The sequence below is a fragment of the Suricata suricatta genome, chromosome 1 (genome assembly GCF_006229205.1).
Source record: "Suricata suricatta isolate VVHF042 chromosome 1, meerkat_22Aug2017_6uvM2_HiC, whole genome shotgun sequence".
In the NCBI taxonomy this organism is placed as follows: Eukaryota; Metazoa; Chordata; class Mammalia; order Carnivora; family Herpestidae; genus Suricata; species Suricata suricatta.
The window spans coordinates 91,448,924-91,467,718 of NC_043700.1; the positions used below are offsets into that span (position 1 = coordinate 91,448,924).

Sequence of the window (18,795 nt, forward strand, 5' to 3'; positions counted from 1 at the left end):
ATAATCATGTACAAGTTTTTGTGTGCACATATCATTCAATTGTCTGGTGTATAAACCTAAAAGTGAAAATGCTGGGTCACATGGTAACTCTGTGTTTTGAGGTATACTGTTAGTTTTTGAAAAATCAACAGAAACATGTTTTTGTTAACCAATCTGTAACTTACGGTCTTGGGATATAGAATTAAAAACGAAGAATCCCTCTCTTACTTTGAAGAAGTCTGCATTAATTAAACAATTAAAATAGATTTGGGGTCTACTTTTCTAAATCACTTATGCCTCTGGCCTTTATTGGTTGGAACTGAAAGCAGTTCACTTCTAAAAGTTCTCCAAATAATAATCATTTTTCCTTGACAATAAAAGTATTGTCTGGATTTGAAAGATTATCTAATCAGAATTTTTGTGCACTCACTGGTGCTTTCTATAAAAACTGTCTATATTTTGGTACGTGTGTACTGCATCCAGAGGAAAAAAGTTAAATTAAAAGTATAGAAAATATTTTGTTTTCTTGAATTTAAGTATATTTGTACTCTGGGAATATAAGGCTTACCTTAACTCCTGCACTTCCATTAGGCATCTTCTGCAGCTCATAAGGAAGCCTGATCCTTTCAGTTTGCACAATGGGATCATCAAATGATCGCCCATGAAGCTTTTTGAAGCCATGAATTGTATTTCTTACATTCGTGACTATCTGTTGATAGTAAACAGTTTTACTTATCAATAACTTAATGAATGCAAAATAAACACTATGCTATGCTTTAAAACCACCAATTCTACACATTTAAGTTTAGAATTACACACAATCATTCATTTATCTGGCTTGCAGCTATTAGTAAAATTATATAATAAGAATGTATGCACCTTACTGGTGCCTGGATGGCTCAGTTGGTTGAGCGTCTGACTCTTGATTTCCACTCAGGTCATGATCCCAGGGTTGTGTGACTGAATCCTGCATTGGGCTCCTTACGATTCTCTCTCCCTGAGCCCCTCTTCCCCAACTCATGCTCTCTCAAGAACAAAATTAAAAAAAAACTTTTAAAAGAATGTATGCATCTTGATTATTGCCCCTCAAATTATCCTATCCTACGAATGTAGGCTCAAAAGTAATGTTTTCAAAAAAGAAAGAACAAAAGTGTAAAGCTTTTCAAGTAATACAGTGAAAATCAATCTATAACTTCATCTCTATGGTTTCCTCAACACTTTTCCTATAGTGAATTAGTACTTTTGATTTCTCTTCCTTCTACTTTCATTACTGTGTTTTTATTTAAACTATCTTCCTTACTGCACCATTTTTCTTTTCTTCTCATTATCTAGTTCTTTGTGAAATTCCTCATTGTTGAGAATTGCTCCTAGGCTAATAAATTTAAACTCCTTCTATAGAGGCATGATGCAACCTTAATGTGTAAATGGCTTATATTTTAGGAAAGTAATTTTTTCTTAACTAGAACATGTAGTTTAAACTACAGAATACTACTGAGATCCAGTTGTCATCCTCTTAGTTAAAGCTAAATAGATCTTGCTCTTCAATTATCAGATAAATGCTACAGGATGCTCACTACCATGTTGGTCTCATTACAGGAATAACTTTAGTTTGCTTTCTTCAGAGACTCTGATTATGAATCATAAACTTACAAAATCAAACAGAATACGAAATGTAAACTTTAGTGAAGAAGTCATTTTGACACAAACTCAACATTTGTTTACAGACAGTATGAAAGTGGAAGAGAAGATAAACATTTTCATATACAGGCCAATTAGAAAACAACCTTGACAAAAATCTTAAGCAAAAATTCCTAGATAAATGAGTTAATTACTCCTACAATGTCATGAGGAAAAAAAGTCCCATTAAACAAAGTTATTTTACGAGGAAAAGATGACCCAGGTATACATTGAAATGTTACGGAGTAATTGTTAAGGGCTTTTGGTTTAGGGAAATAAAGTAAAAGGAAAATGAACCCATAATAAGGAATTTTAAAAGTAAATGTTCTACTTATTAACACTTCCAACCTAGAAATAGGAATACTTAAACTGATTCCATGTAAAGTAGCTACACTGGGTTACTCTAGAAATTAGTTCTTCCATCTTTCGTACCTTCTTTTCCCAATAAAACATCACTTACTTATTGAAGTATATACAGTAGACAGGATACCTCATAGAAAAGTGACCATACAGGGAAAAAGTGGTCTCATTCGGTAGCAACACCCGAACTTCACAATTAAAAAAGGCCTTTTTTAAAAAAATAAAATTTAAGAAATATTTTGCAATCTCTAAAGCAAAATATATCTATTAAAATACCAAGACATTAGGGTCTGTCCAATTTTCCTTCCTCTTTTTTCATTCTTAACTACATAAAATGGGAGCTTAATTACCAAGATTTCGCTAAATCTCCCTTTAAGTCAAAACATCTACATTAACAATTTACCTGGCTCTTAGCTGCATTTCCAATAGCTCGAGTTCTCGATCCCAAAGATATACAGGCCCTAAACAGGAGAAAAACACAAAGTTTATTTTCATGGTATGTTTACACTAATATGCCATTATACTGCTGCTTCTTATGAAAAAATGAATTAAATGGATTATCATATCATAGTCTAAAAATAGGTTAACAAATCTCATAATTTTGCATAGTTTTGTTTTTCAAGTATTGTAACAGTGGTCAGAATGTTAGAATTTTTAGAATAAATGTTGCTAATATCTGCCAATGCTATGTTGGCCCCCAAAATTATTTTTCAAACTCTACTGGTTATGACTTACTAAAAAAATTAACTGTGTTCAGTAAGGCTAGGTTGCATGGATCTAAATCCAGGCTCTATAATCTTGTAGAAATTACCTAAGCATTATTTGTCTCTACTTCCTATCTGGAAGACGATGATGATAATAATATTCACAGGTTTGTATGAGGATTAAATGAGCAAATATAGATAAATGCTTTGAGTGCTACCACTGCCTTTTTCTGCACTTATATATAATTCTAAGGCTAGCGTAGAGCAACATTTTTATCAAAATATCATTTCATGTTGTAATTCAAGAAAAGTGTTTCTACAATTTTAGTTGTAACTACAGGTAGTTTTTTCATTCAACCAATAAATGTTTACAAGCATTATGTGTATGCTAGCTACAATCACTATTGCTAGAGAATTTATAGTTTACTGAAAAAAATCAACATATAGATCTGTGATATACTAGCAAAGAATAATTACTTCTAATTAGGCTTAGGAAAAGCAAGTAGAAGAGGTGATGTGTGAATTAAGATTTGAAAGAGAGAACATTTTAACAGTCAACTGTCTTGATCAAAGGGACATTTCTGATATGTACATATACATCTATTCTCAGTATGATAACCAGAGTGATCCATTTAAAGACTAGGACCATGGGGCGCATGGGTGGCTCAGTCGGTTAAGCGTCCAACGTCAGCTCAGGTCATGATCTTGCAGTTCATGGGTTCGAGCCCCGCGTCGGGCTCTGTGCTGACAACTCAGAGCCTGAAGCCTGCTTCTGGTTCTGTGTCTCCCTCTCTCTCTGACCCTCCCTTGCTTGCACTCTCTCTCTCTCTCAAGAATAAATAAAAAAATTAAAAAAAATTTTTTTGAAAGACTAGGACCATAAAATTCCCCTGCTTGAAAACCCTCCAATGGTGTTGTCTCACACAGCAAAAGCATAAGTCTTCCCAAAAGCCAATAAAGTCCTTAGTGGTCTGGTCATTGGCTGCTCTACCTAGTAACTTCCATCTAGGCACACCAGTCTCCTTGCTATTTCTAGAATAAGGCAAGCACACTTCTTCCTCAGTGCCTTTGCACATGGTGTTCCCTATGTCTGGAACCCTTCTAAATACATCCATATGTATCACTCTCACTTTGTTCAGGTCTCTGCTCAAAAATCAGCTTATAATCAACACTTTTCCTATCTTCTACAAATAACATTTTCTGCTCCTCCCCAACATATACATCTCCTACTATTTACCCAATCTTATTTTCCTGCATAATGTATCACCATCTGATACAGTTTATTTACTGACTGTATCTTCACACCAGGGAATGAATTCTGAGGGCAGATAATGCGTGCCCCATTCCCTTGATCTGCACTTCCAATATGGCAGCCACCAGCCATGTGTAGCTAGTAAAATTTAACCAAAATAAAAAATTCAGTTCCTCGACATTATTCACATTTCAAGTGCTCAACTGCAAACTTTCAAGGGCTTAACATGCATAAGTGGACAGTGGGTATACAGAAAACAACACACGCAGAACAAAAGAGATATACAACAGAATACAAAGTTCTTCTATATACTAGTTTAGATCATTATCTGGCAATATACTAAGGATACTTACTGAATGAACAGAACCACAGCTCCTAAGGATAATGCCTATTTAAAGAGTAGGGGGAATACAACTTGGCAGTTTCATTTGACATTTGACAGATACTTTCAGGGTCAGATTATATAGGACCTCAAATGATAGATTATAAGTTTGAAGTTTATTTCAGTAAAGGGAATTCACTAAAGTCTTCTGAATAATAGGGAGAATATTTCACACTCATAAATAAGACCAAAAAAAAAAAAAAAAAGGAAACGATCCCAGAACAGTGCCTTTTTTTTTTTTTTTTAACATTTATTTTTGAGAGACAGAGACAGAGCATAAGCAGGGGAGGGGCAGAGAGAGAGGGAGACACAGAATCCAAAGCAGGCTCCAGGATATGAGCTGTCAGCACAGAGCCCAATGCAGGGCTCAAAACCCCTGTGAGATCATGACCTGAGCCAAAGTCATATGCTTAACAGACTGAGCCAGCCAGGCATCCCCCAAAACAGTGCTTTTTAAGAGTTGAACAATACACTGTTATATTGGGGACTACTGCATTTTCAGGGAGGGCAAACAGTTAAATTTATTTAGTTAATTTAACACATTCTGGTTGGGTAATTATGTCTGGCACTTTTGTTAGAGGGATATATAGTAAGGGGGGAAAATGTGGTTTTGGCAGAGCTTGCTTGGGATTCTCTCTCTCTCCCTCTCTCTCTGCCCCTCCTCTGCTAGTGCTGTCTCTGTCTCTCTCAAAATAAATGTGTAAACTTAAAAAAAAAAAAAAGTAGGTAACAAATGATCTAGAGGAGGAGGATCAGGAAAGGCTAATCCAAGGAAGTGAAGAGATTTCAAGGAAGACTAAATCATAATCAGGTGGAAGGAAAGGAGATTTGGCACAGATCAATCCGGCCACAGTGCGACCTGATGGGAGCAAGGTTAGAAGTTATTAGTAATCTATATCAGAGTGATGGCAGCTGACTCAGGAAGAGAAGGAATTAAGAGATATTTAGGAGATAAAAGTCAAAGGACTTGGTGATAAGACTATATCTTCACTGTCCAATATGGTAGCCACCAGTCACATGTGGCAATTGAGCACATGAAATATGGCTAGTATGATTCGAAATGTACATATTTTACATGTGAAATAATACTCTAGACTTTGAAGATTTAATATTTTAAAAGGAATATAAAATATCTCACTGATTTTAAAATAAATAAATAAGATGCTGGATATATAGATTTAAGTCAAATAAAATTAATTTCACCTATTGTTTTTAATGTAACTACTAGAACATTTATGCACGTGGCTAACATTTTAGGTAAGAGCTCTAAAGAAGCAAGTATCAAGATTAATATCTAGGTTTCTCATTTGCCTAAGAGGGTAGAGAGTGGTGCCATTTAAAAAAATTTTTTAATGTTTATTTTTGAGAGAGACAGAATGTGATAGGGGAAGAAAGAAAGGGAGACACAGAATCTAAGGCAAGCTCCAGGCTCTGAGCTGTCAGCACAGAACCTGACGCGGGCTCGAACCCATGAACTGCTAGATCATGACCTGAGCCAAAGCTGTGGACACACAACTGACTAAGCCACCCAGGTGCCCTGAGAGTGGTGTCACTTAATGAGCCAGAAAACACCGTAAGGACAGGTCTGAGGATGGACCATCACAAGTGCTGATTTGGACATGTTGAGATTGAGGCATCCAAGCAGATCATCGCTCCCAAATAACTCAATTCGACACAGTTCCCACCAGAACAGATTTTGCATACCCAATATGGTTATCTATGTGGGTGGCTGGTACTCTATCCTTAAATTCATGAGAGAAAATATGGATTTGTCATCTCCTAGCGTACTTTATTATAATCTGTCCTTCTCTCAATTCCATTATTTGGACACACTTATGAATACTTTTAATTTTTCAGTACTAGGCTTCTACCACTTGAGTGCACCGATAATCTTAATTAGTTGATTTTTAAGAAGTTATCTTCTGTCAGAACACTAGTGTCAAATAATATTGCTTGAACTATCATTTACTAAGTGCTAGATTCTTTGAACTATGCTGTACACATGCTACTTCACAGAAAACTGAGCAGTTATCAGTATTACTCTCTGGAGTTAAAAGTAGACAACATTAAAGTTTAAACAATTTAGCGTTATGGCTTGGAAATACCCAGTTACAACACGCAGAAAACCTTCCTCACATAGCCAAAAGCCTTCAAATTTCTTCCTTTGGTTTTTTTTCAAAAAGATTCTGGAATACAACCATTAAATAAATGCTTGCTAAGTATTTTCAGAAAAATCAAAATACCTAGATCTCTCAGAACTTTTATCTGACTTTACTAACACTAAGGGAAATAAACACATTATACCACACTTTAGGCTAACATAAAAGTTTTCATAAAATAGTTTCAATAGTTTAATATTCAATGGTTTACCCAAATGTATACTGCATAATTTATTTATATTATACCTTCAGTTATTACAACTGCTCCATTTTATACCTAAAAACATAAATAAAAAAATAAGGGTTTACAAAGCTTAAGTCTTTGATTTCCAGTCTGATACTGCCACCACAGTGGTAGTTCCAGATTCTCAGAGACCACCACAAAATTCTACACAAACAAAACTTTTAAATGTCCTATGTCATTTAGCAAAGGAGGGGTATAAAAATCAAATGACAGCTGTTACTTTAAGAAAGCTGTATTTGTATTTTCCCTTAAAACTAAGGATTAACTTTCTTTCTGTCTTATGAAGCCTATTTATAAGGCCAAGCAAAATCAGGTTGGAGAAAACACATACTGCCAATAGACAACAAGACTTCTCACCTCAGAGGTTAGTACTCTCTAAATTTGTTTACTTCTTTTTCAATCTCCACTAAGATTCAAACCCTCTTGATTTTACCATTTTGATTTAAAAATAGTCCTATTTTTTAAATTTCCAGCTTTCTCTTGCCAATTTCCATAAGATCACAATTACTATCTATATAGCCTCTTCTGTTAATCAAGTACATATTAGGAAAATAAGGGCTGAATTAATGATGATAGGAGAGGGCAATCAACTGATTTAAATCAGAGGGTTAGCTCCTGAGATAGCAGAAGCACCCCCCAACTCCTCACCCCCAGAGTGACAACCAAAAATGCATCTTTAGATATTGTCAGGTATACCCTAAGGGGCAAAATCTCCAATGAGAATCACTGCCTTATAGCATCATTTTCCAAGTACTGTTCTGTGGAATACAATTCCTTGGAAGTTCAAATAAACTGAGGAAAACATTCTTTCCTTGGAATGTTTCAATGCCTATAAACAAATGGAACAGATCTGAGAAGTTCTGCAGTAAACATCTGGTTATCATTTCCCAAGGTTAACTATCTGGAAAAAAAACTGCCCGAGAAGGAAGTGGGGGAAGGAATGTTCTCAAAAGGACTTATGGTCGTCATTTGCTTCCTAGCTTGCTACAGAAACGTGAACAGTTCAAACCCATATTTTTCACAGGTCAATTGCACATACGAAGACATTTAAAAAGCAAATTAGTCATATTAAATATATTTAACTGAGATACATTATTTTAAGAGCTGATTATCTTAAAATTCAACAGGTCAAATTCTAATAGCAATGTACAATAATTTTAAAGTTCTTTCAATTTCGAATGCCTAGACAAGGGATTTGCAAATTATCATTTGCTACCTGTTTTTATAAATAAAGCTTTATCAGAACACAAGTATGCTGGTTAATTTCTATTACAGTGACTACATACTAAAGACCACCAACAGCATGTTAAACATCTTAAACTCACAACAGATAGTATGTAATTTGTACTTATCATCCCTTGCCTTCTCACCCACAAATTCAAGGCAATAACTGGAGATTTATTTTATCAAAGAAAATACTCATATTTAAAAATTTTGTAATCCTAGCTTTGGCCATGCTAATGTATAAGCCATCTGCCTTTCTACTTCTCTCAGCACAGTTAAAAATAAAAAAAGGCAAAGATACTCATTGAATTTTTGTTTTTGTCAACAGCAAAATAGTAATTTGAAATGTCCACTAATGTAGTCCATCAATGGAATGCTGTACAGCCATTTAAATGAATTAGGTAAATTAGGTCAGAAGAGCGAAAATCAACAACACAAGAAACAACAGGTGTTGGAGAGGATGTGGAGAAAGGGGAACCCTCTTGCATTTGTTGGTGGGAATGCAAACTGGTGCAGCCATTCTGAAAGACAGTACAGAGGTTCCTCATAAAGTTAAAACTAGAACTACTCTACGACCCAGCAATAGCACCAGCAGGTATTAACCCAAAAGAGCTATAGAGTATTATGCTAAGTGAAGCAAGTCAGAGAAAGATAAATACCATTACAATTTCACTCATATGCAGTATTTAAGAAACAACAACAATGAGCATAAGAGAACAAAAAGAAAGAGGCAAACCAAGAAACAGATTCTTAACTACAAAGAAGAAACGAATGGGTTACCAGAGGGAATGTGGGTGGGGGGACTAAGGGGGGATAATGGGGATTAAGAGTTGTGATGAGCACTGGGTGTTGTACTGAAGTGCTGAGTCACTAAATTGTACACCTGAAAGTAATATTATACTGTACGTTAACTGGAAAATAATACAAATTTTTATTAAAAAATTTTAAATGAGGTAAATTAGAACCATATGCGTAAGTTTGAGATGTCCACACTATATTCTGAAAATAACACTGCAAAATATAATGTAATTCTACTTTTATTAAAAGACAAATAGAAAACCATCGCAGTTATGTGTGCATAATCATACACTTGCAATTAAACCTAGAAACATACACACTAAAGTTTACTAGGTGGTTGGCAAGAGACGAAGGAGATTTACTTCCGTATTTGCATTTATAATATTTTTAATCAAAGTTAACCTAAGCTCATAGTAAAACATACAAAGCCAATTCATATGGTATAAGAGTATTTAAATTAAATGTAAAAGCCATTCCTTCCTTCACCCCCCTCAACAACTGCTATTATCATAAAAAGTCCTCCTACCCAACTATTTGCCATTAGCCTCTGGAGTTTGGCATTTCCTATGTATAAAAACGTTTATTTTTAATATCCCAAAGCAAATGATTTCTACATGTGTATATTGAAGAGGACATCTCCATGTAATATATAAATAATATATTCCTGTACTTTCAGATTATTCATATGCTGGTAAAGAAATAGGGAAAAATAAAGGCAGAAAACTAAATACTAAGTCTGGTCATATAAAATTTATATAAACTACACCTAATGAAAATCTCTTGAAATAGTTTCATCTTAAGAAATCCATTTTCCTTATAGGTTCATAAAAATTCAAAATATTACAGACTATGTATTAAAAGCACACCCTCAGTTCTACCCACAAGATACATGCATTATCTGTAGTTTATCGTTGTCCACACTGCTTTCCTCCATGTGCTTGTATTAACATATTTAGTGTTGGTGTACAATTTTATGAATATTTTAAATAAAATTTTTACATGTTCTTAAAATAACTTAAAAGCATATTAAAACATTTTAAAACACTATTTCTTAGAAACTAGCTCAAAATAGATGGATATACTGGTATTAGAGCAAAGATGCTTCTCAGCCAGATAATTTGTTCCATTGACTGTTATTCCTCACTAGCTTAATATGGATATACATACAATTCTTATGCCAATGCATAGTGGAGGACACTGGGGTTCTGGGGTCAATGAGGCCTGAAATTGAATTCATTTCATTGCTTACAAGTTCTTTGCAAAACATTTAAATTTGCTTTAGGCTTCTTAAGGACAAAAAAAAAAGCTAGTATTTTTACCAAACTCAGAGAACTGATATAGTATGTATAACAATGGAAGCACAATGCTTGGCACATAGCAATCACTGTTATCAACAAAGGCAGCGTGTTTTAGATTACATGCTTTAATCTAATATTGAATGAGGATTCTTGGCTGCAGTTTTCTTTTCCGCTGTAAGAAACTAATCACTTTGATATAATTAAGCCTGGGATAGAAATTCCAATTCCCACATCTATATACTTAATTGAATAATACAAACATCTAAAAATGTGCATACTCAATAATCCTACACTAAGAATCTGAAGGAATTAAAGATCAAAAATTTAGTTCCAAAATTGTTACTGCAGTATGGCTTATTAAAAAAATATATAAACAACCTGAATGTCCAAAAAGGGATGGATTAAAGAAATGATCAAACACTGACACTAATGGTATAAAAATATATTTTACATAGAAAGACCTTACCCAACAGACTATAAAGTATAATCTATCCTTGAAACACTAAAAATAATTTTGGAAGTTTTATTTCTGGATGGAAGAATTACAATTTTTACTTTAACCTTTTAATGTGCCTATATTTCTTTTTTTTTTACATTTTTAAAAATGTTTGTTTACTTTTGAGACAGAGAGAGAGAGTGCGAGCGAGAGTGCACAAGAGCAGGGCGGGGGCAGAGAAGGAGACACAGAATCTGAAGCAGGCTCCAGGCTCTGAGCTGTCAGCACAGAGGGCTCAAACCCACCCACGGACAGTGAGATCATGACCTGAGCTGAAGTCGGAAGCTTAACCAAACTGGGCCACCCAGGAGCCCAATAATGTGCCTATATTTCTACAATGTACATGTACTATCTGTGTACTTGTTTTAAATAGAAAAATGTTCTGATATTAATTTTTTCTTCTTCAACTTATGCCCGTTAATTTCCTTCTCCCTCTTCAGTTTATGCACTAGAGGACAAGAGCAGCTAGTATAAGAACTCCAACTTTATAGAGGGGAATCTGAAGAATGGGTTAAATTACTTGTTCTCTTAATTGCAGGCCAAACTTAATTATCTTTTCCATTAAACTGTCCTTCTTGGTTTATAATCAAGTCTGTTAAAGAATGAAACAAACGTAAAAAAGTATAAATGCCAAAACCAAAGAACTTAAATGGAACATTTCTTTCCTCTTTCTACAAGAAATTCTTTCCTCTTTCTGGAAATACCTATGTCTCACTACCTTGGTGTCAGCAATTGGAATATAGAAAAAAAAAGGTTTTGAGGAGCTACTTTATATATATTATTAAATACTGCAGCATTTTAGAAAAGGTTCTCTAATAGCTATGCTTTTTGCAAGACAAGTATTCAATAAAGGTCCAGGGATCTAGAAAAGCTATGTTTTCTCCCAATAATTTAAGCTCCACAAAGTAAGTAGAGCCTAAGAACAGACTACAGTGATGTTTTAGTTCAGTAACAGTAACAGTAAAAGATCCTCAAGTAAGCAGTACACAGCCATGAAAAAGAAGGGCAGCACTGCTGATGCAAGCTAGGTTAAAAATACAAAACTTCCACCTGAGCAATTTTCTCATTTGGAGTTGGTTCATTAATCTAGATATTAGTATTGGCTCTTAGGCGCAGATCAGAAATATCCTATTAAATCTCAGCCACATAGAATTAGCCTTTGTGCCTAAGAATAGTAGTAAAGAGACTTCTAGAATATGAAAATGAGCAGCCTAAGTTTTAAAGAACACGGTTAAGTCTGGCCAGGTGCCTTAGAGAGTCATGGACTCACTACTAAGACTTCTGAGCCCGGAAATACTAAGTATGCCTTACAGTTCTAGTTTCTGATATTTTAGGATAAGGCTTTAAGGATTAAGGAATATCCATCCTACCCCTCACTTTTTCTCCATGGGCTAAGTCCCTGAAGCCAGCGTCTGCCCCCATTAAACCTCTACATGGCTGAAAGAGGACAGTGTAATTTACTGCTTCTTTTCTGGCAGCCTGTATCTGTTGTGGTGCTAAACAAGGTCTTACAGACAGAGAGTCATAAAGGAGTTCACATTTACTGCCTCAGCCTCTCATTGTGCATAAAGGTTGAAAAAAGATGTAAAATGAAGCAAGCATTATAACAGTACTATGAAGATTAGCTGTCCTATGCTCATATTTGAGAATTTAAACATACAAAATTTACATGTATATACATATACAGAATAAAACGTATATATCTAAAATAAGGTGGTATAAAACCCTTTGGAATAGAAACCAAAGCACAGACTAGCTTCAAGTATGCTACTCTTCAACATCTCCTTGACATATGTTTAAATTATCCATAAAACTATAGTAATTTTATCATTTAAAGGCTTAGTTTAACACTGATCTTAAGATCTGTCTTATATTTATATAAATATTACATTTGGGGCCATTTTGGAGCATCAAGTTAATGTTTAGTTACTTTTCTACAGAAAGTAAGATATGAACAGTTGGTTTGTTCATGAAACTAGAGGCTAACAGAACCCAACAATAAAAGGCTAGTTTTTCATATCCCTGTCTTAATTATTCTTTGTCTAATTATCCTTTGCCAACAAACTTCGCAGACCAGAGAAACAATGGAACGTGTCGAAACATGTTTCCCTGACATAATGCCACTCCTAAGTCTTTCATCAAGTGTTCATAAAAGAATCACTCCACAATCATGTTTATACAGGACAGCTGCCTCTGATTTTCTACAATTCATTCTGTAGAAATACGCTTCTGATAGGTTCTAGCTGAACCACTTTCCATTAGCAGAGGAACATTACCAACACAGGAGGCCAACAACTCCCATTCCAGATTCCCTCCCTATTAATGCATCATTAACATACGCCACTGGAAATCGGCTCGATTACCCCGAATTTTCAAGGACACCGGGAGGGAGGGGGACGCCGCACACCTTAACAACTCCCCCCCCCCCGCCAAAATAGCCAGAGGAACCTGCAACTCATCTTTTTGATGTGTGTTGTCTAAGTTTTTCTTACTTTTGTGAAAGCTGACACGCAGAAAGACATGGGGAAAGGAGGAAGGGCAAAATGATCCAAGAATTCTTTACTGAGCTAATAGGAGATGCCCGCCCGCGGCCGATAATCTCCGGCAATCCCCACTGGAGATAACCAGACATCTTTTCAGAAATTCCTTCAGGATATCGAGATGGTTCCGCACCAACCCCTGAAAACTAAGCAGGCCTGGGGAATAGAGGCGGGGAGGGGGTGATGGGAGGCGTGTGTGGTGACAGAATGGTGATGCGCCAACTATGGGAGTTAAGATCCTTGTCTTTTAAGGAAAAACAGCTTTGCAGTCCGGCTCCCACCTGGGCTCGCCAACCTGAGGTCTCTAGAGGTTGCAGCTGATGGGCTGCACCTGTCACCACAAGGTTCTGCGTGCATCAGAAGAAACCAGTAGCAGGACCACATCGTATGGTCTAGAGAAAACGTTTGTTAGGGTCGGGGTTATGATCAAGCCAAGACACTTACGGGGTACACCTGTCGCTGTACTCATTGGCGATTGTCTCGATGCCGCCACTCCTTGCTACAGCGATGTAGCAGTTGAGAAAGCCGAGGTCAATGCCAACCACAGACATCCCGCCGCCTAATCGTCGGGGTGCTTGTGCTGAAGCTTCCTGTGCGGTAACCGCGTCCTCTTCTGAGCTCTTGCTCCAGGAACTGGGAGTCCTAAAAGAAGTAAAGGAAAGATGATCCGAAGTCACTGCGCGTTAAATCTAGGGCAGCACGTCGGGGAGCAGCGGCGGAGATGGAGGCCTCCCTAGCCGCTGCCTCCGCCGCTGCGATCTCTCTTCACTGCGGTTCGGCCGCCTCCAACCGGCAGTTACAGACGTCTGCGCCTGCGCGCTCGGCCGCCGGGGAGGTGCGCAGGTCGCCCCTCCGCGCCCGAGGCTGCTCCCCGCCTAAGCTTCGGCCCCTTCCGTGAGTGCTCGGGCAACGGCTGCCCCAGGAGCTGCGGGTTCGAGAAAGATCTGGAAAATGGAGGCGGCTTAGGCAGCCGAGGGTGGGAGGGAGAAGGCGGAGCGGGCAGGATCAGGGAGGAGAGGAGGGGAAGCGACGGCAGTTTGCTCGCCATCGCGCGGCAGCTGGGAGCATTGCGGCTGCGCTAGGTAAGAGGCAGCCCCGGCCGCGCGCTTTGTCAGTGTGTTTGAAGAACCCTTCTGGGTTGTTTCGGTAACTAGGGGCACGCCTGTTACAGCACCTGGATACTGCCTAGGCTTGCCCCGAGTCGGTAGCTCAGGCCCGCAGGCGCAGGCCTGGCGCCTCCTCCTCACGCTTTCCCACCGAAGGACCACCTGCAGCCAGAGCACCCAGCCGTCGTCCTCGCCGCCCCGAGGGGCCCATGTGTCTCCAGCCACAGCTCTCGCAGTCTGGCCGCGAGCTCCTGCCGCCCGCCGCGCCCGGCTCTGTGAGGTGGCGCCCATTGTGCCTCCAGGCGGCCGCCTTGTCTCGCCTCCCTCCAGGGGCGCTGCCGTTCCCGGGGCGGGGGAGAAAGGAGTCCTTTTCATTCACTAGCTACGGTTTCTGGTGTGAAAGCAGCTGAACAGATTTTAGGTTTTGTTGTTGGTTTTTTTGTTTGTTTGTTTGCTTGCTTAACAGGGCCTGAAATGCCAACAAACTTAGGCCAAGATACAAGAGCGCACTGACAACTTTCCCTTCATGTAACTTCTTTACACCATTATAAAGATGCAGTCTCCTCCACTAACCCTCACCTCTGAAAACCAGTTTTACAGGAAAATGACCTTCCGTCTGTGTGTCACTATGACACCAGGCAAGCCTGTGTTCTGCCTTTGGTCCGCAGAAAAGGAGCCTACTGTGGTCCAGTTGTTTGCCTTCATTTGGTCTGCATTTGTTGTCTATCTGAATTATAACCAAGTTATAGTTTACACTTACGGAGTTTGGCTGTCCTGTTCCTCCTGGTTCAGTTCTTCGTGCGTTTCCTGTTCCTTTTCACTTAATTCTTTGTGTGTTTCTTGTTTCCTTCTTGAAATAGGCTTTTTTACCAGATTTTTTTTAATACTCTTCTGGTTCCTATTTGTTTTCTTCTTTAAAGAACTAACACTTTTTAGTACTGTCAGTGCTACGACCATCGCAGCAACAAGTGTGAATATAGATCCTGCTGCTGTTACTATGAGGAACACAAAATCCATTTTCAGAGGTAATACTAAGGAAACTGGAATGTATGGTATTGTTTTGAATCCAGTCTTCCTGTATTAAGGAATCACATCTCTCTCCCATTTCACAAGCACACAGGAAGATGTGTAACTCCCGGTTGACGCTGTCCTCCGTTCTCTTTGACGCAGCTAGACAGGGTGGAGTGGCCTCCCAGTAGGCAGTGCGTGAGCAGAGTAGGGATTGGGTACTGTCACCCCCAAAAGAGCCCTGGGCCCCCAGCCGTACTGGGCATCTCATGGCTTCTACCTTTCCTCCTCCGTTCCCTCTTCTGCCATCATCCTTTTGAGCCTGCCACCATCTAGATTTATTCCAGATTTATTCTGAAACTCCCATAGGACCATTTATTTATCTATGCTGTCTGTAAAACTTGACAGTGTGGGAATGATTTTTCTGTGAAAGAACACAACATATTAGAGTAAAAAAGAAAGAGTTGAGGTCTGGAGCAAAGGGTTATCATTGCATTCTTTACTATCACTAGGAGGAAATCCTAGTTCCTGGTAGCTAAAAGCTTGACAGACTTTGGGGGCACTTAGACTTGGGTTGTAGTCCCGGACTTACCTAACTTATAACAGTAGGACCTTACCAAATGACTTAACTCACCAGGTTCAAAATCTGTTACAATAAAGACAAATATACCTACTATGTTGGTTTTTTTTATTATTAAATAATGTAAGCATAACAATAGTGCCTAGCTGACACCAAAAAGGCCAAAAAATGGAAGTTATACTAGCTGTTACTAGAATATAGGATTTACATTGATTTATTACATTGATCCATATCTACAGCAACCTTGCTGTATTCTCATAATTCTAGAATTTGTAAGGTTTTTTGGATTTTCTATGTATAGAATCATGTGACCTGGGATATAACTAATTTTTTTTCATTTTTAATCCTTTTATCTGTTTTTTGAAACTTAACAAATGTATGATCTTTTTTTATCCCCTTTAATCTTTTAATGTGAATATTAATAGATTTTTCTAATATCCTTGTGTTCCTGGGATAAACCAGCTATGTTATGATATTCCGATTACTTTTAGATATTATTGGATTTGGTTTGTGATTATTTCGAATGTTTGCGTTTTTATTTATAAGTAATTAAAATTTCATTTCTTTACTCATCTTGTTGATATCAGTATTATTCTAGCCTCTTAGAAGTTGAGATGTTTCCTCTCTATTCTTTTGCAAAGTTTTTGTAAAATAATGCCTGTAAACCATCTTGATCTGGAGCGTATGAGGTTTATGACCACTGGTTAAATTTTTTTAGTGGTTAGTCTTTGTTTCCTAGTATTTCTTGAATTAATATTGATTTATCATGTCATCTAAGTTTTCATGTGGCTGTCATTATTCACTTATGAGTTTTGAAAATCTCTTCTGTAGTTATATGTCCATTTTTTCATTTTTAAAAAATGTTTATTTTTGAGAGAGAGGACAAGTGTGAGCAGCATAGGGGCAGAAAGAGAGACACAGAATCTGAAGCAGCCTTCAGGCTCTGAGCTGTTAGCACAGAGTCTGAGGCAGGGCTCCAACTTGTGAACAGGGAGATCATGACCTGAGCCGAAGATGGGCCCTTACCAACTGAGCCACCCAGGCACCCCTCCATTTTCTCATTCTTAATATTGTTTATTTGAATCTTTTTCCCCCCTTGGTTCCTATCACTGGTGCTTTGTTAGAACATCTTTGTTTTCTATTTTATCTGCTGTTTATTATTTCCTTCTATATTTTTATGTTTACTTTGTTCTTTTTCTAATCTCCCGAGTTTAACACTTCGCTCATTAATTTTCAGTCTTTCTTGTTTTCCAATAGATGTATTTGTAGGCATAAATTTCCTTCTAGATACTATTTTAGCTGAACCTCTACCTCAGTTTTCAAACAGTTGAGATAGAAGAGCACTCAATGGAGATAAAAAAGCAGCATGATTGCTGGTAAAACTGATATTACAGAAATGTATGTATCTATATGCTTGTGATTATTGCAACTCAGAATTAAGCAGAGGTATCTAACTAGTTATAGAACACCTAGTTACATACTGAGGACTGCCCCTCTAAAAATCCAAGGAGGAGGAGACCAGAATGTGTGTAGGCTCTCAAGAAAAGTGAGAACAAAGCCAAATTATTCCCCAATTCATCAAGTGAAGTCACTTTTCCCATGATAAAGTCTTTTGTAGCCAGTGCTTATTTAGGTTTACCAGTGTTTACCAACTTGTTTACTTTGTTGCTTGTTGCATACCAGTCCTTTCTGGGGTCAGTTTTCTTTCAGTAATTCTTTAAATAAAGGTCTCTGATTGAACATATGTTTCTGTTTTTCTCTGAAAAATCTTCTTACTCTAATTTTTTAATAATAATTTAGCTGTGTGTAGAATTCTTGTCAGTTACCTTCCCTTAATTTTTGACATCCATTATAATTAAAGAGACTAAATAGCGTTCCTTTGAAAATCTTGAGTTTGTCTTTTTTTTTCTTTGATATTTGGCAGTTTAATTATGATGTGTCTAGGTGTAGATTTCTAAAAATTTATTCAGAGATTTTTGTTAACCTGAGGCTGAGTGGATTTTTTAGGTTCTGGAGAAGTCTCAGACATTATCCCTTTGATTATTGCTCTCACCCCTTCTTTTCAGTTTCTTTTGGATCTCCTATCATGTGTAGGGGCTCTTTATTCTAACCTCTATGACTCTTATTAGCCTCTTTGTCATCCGTTTTTAGTTTCAAGCACTCTACCATTTTTATATGTTCATGGTCAAACTTGCCCTTATTCATACTGTACTGTTTTAATCATTTCTCTTCCTTCAAAAAAAATCTAGTAATCACCTTAACATTCTAATTTTATAGTCTTTTAGAGTACTTATCACACTTTTAGTTCCTAGGTGCTAATTCTTTTATCTGCCAACTCTGTCACATAGTGCTTTCTTGTTTCCTCGTATGATTTATAATATTTTGACTATAAAGTCACCTTCACTGAGACCACTTTTTCTGTGGGATTTTTGTGTATGCTGGGTCATAGAAGTACACCAGAGAGGTTTTGTATTTGTCTTTCTCAGAACACTGAGGAGTCTCACCGGTCCTAGAACAGTTTTTTCAGTTTGGAGTTCATATGCCATATAGATAGCGTGTATGTATATAGTACATGTGACCCTTGAACAACATGGATTTGAACTGCACAGATCCACTAGATATAGATTTTTTGGTTAACTACAGTACTGGACTGTAAATATATTTTCTCATGAATTTCTCAATAGCTCAATAGCTTTATTATCAGAGTACACCATATAATACATATAACATGAAAAATATGTGTTAATCAACTATTTATTAGTAAAGATTCCAGTCAATAGTAGGCTATTAGTTAAGCTGTTGGGAAATCAAAATTTATACATGGATTTTTCAACTATGCAGGGGGTTGGCACCACTAGCTCCCCTGTCAACTGTACTTTGTTCTGACACAGGCCTGGGTGTTTTGATTTCTCATAGATGACTTTTTTCCTACTCACTTCTTTGAAGTGGCTGTCAATCCTCTTGTCTACTATGACCTGGTGTCTATTA

General features: G+C 37.3%; 1 protein-coding gene across 3 annotated transcripts in view; it reads right to left on the reverse strand.

The window, feature by feature from the left end:
- Positions 1–15,036, reverse strand: part of HSPA4L (heat shock protein family A (Hsp70) member 4 like) — a 49,548-nt gene extending 34,512 nt beyond the window's left edge. The window contains exons 1-4 of one of the 3 annotated variants that reach the window (XM_029941164.1): positions 14,980–15,036; positions 13,558–13,755; positions 2,420–2,477; positions 548–688 (exon numbers count right to left, since the gene is read on the reverse strand). In XM_029941164.1, coding sequence (XP_029797024.1) covers positions 548–688; positions 2,420–2,477; positions 13,558–13,664 — 306 coding nt within the window. In that variant the 5' untranslated portion in view covers positions 13,665–13,755; positions 14,980–15,036. Of the gene's footprint in view, positions 1–547; positions 689–2,419; positions 2,478–13,557; positions 13,756–14,287; positions 14,441–14,979 lie in introns of those variants that run through there. The other 2 variants (XM_029941157.1, XM_029941160.1) reach the window with 2 other exon arrangements.
- Between the last annotated feature and the right edge of the window lie 3,759 nt (positions 15,037–18,795).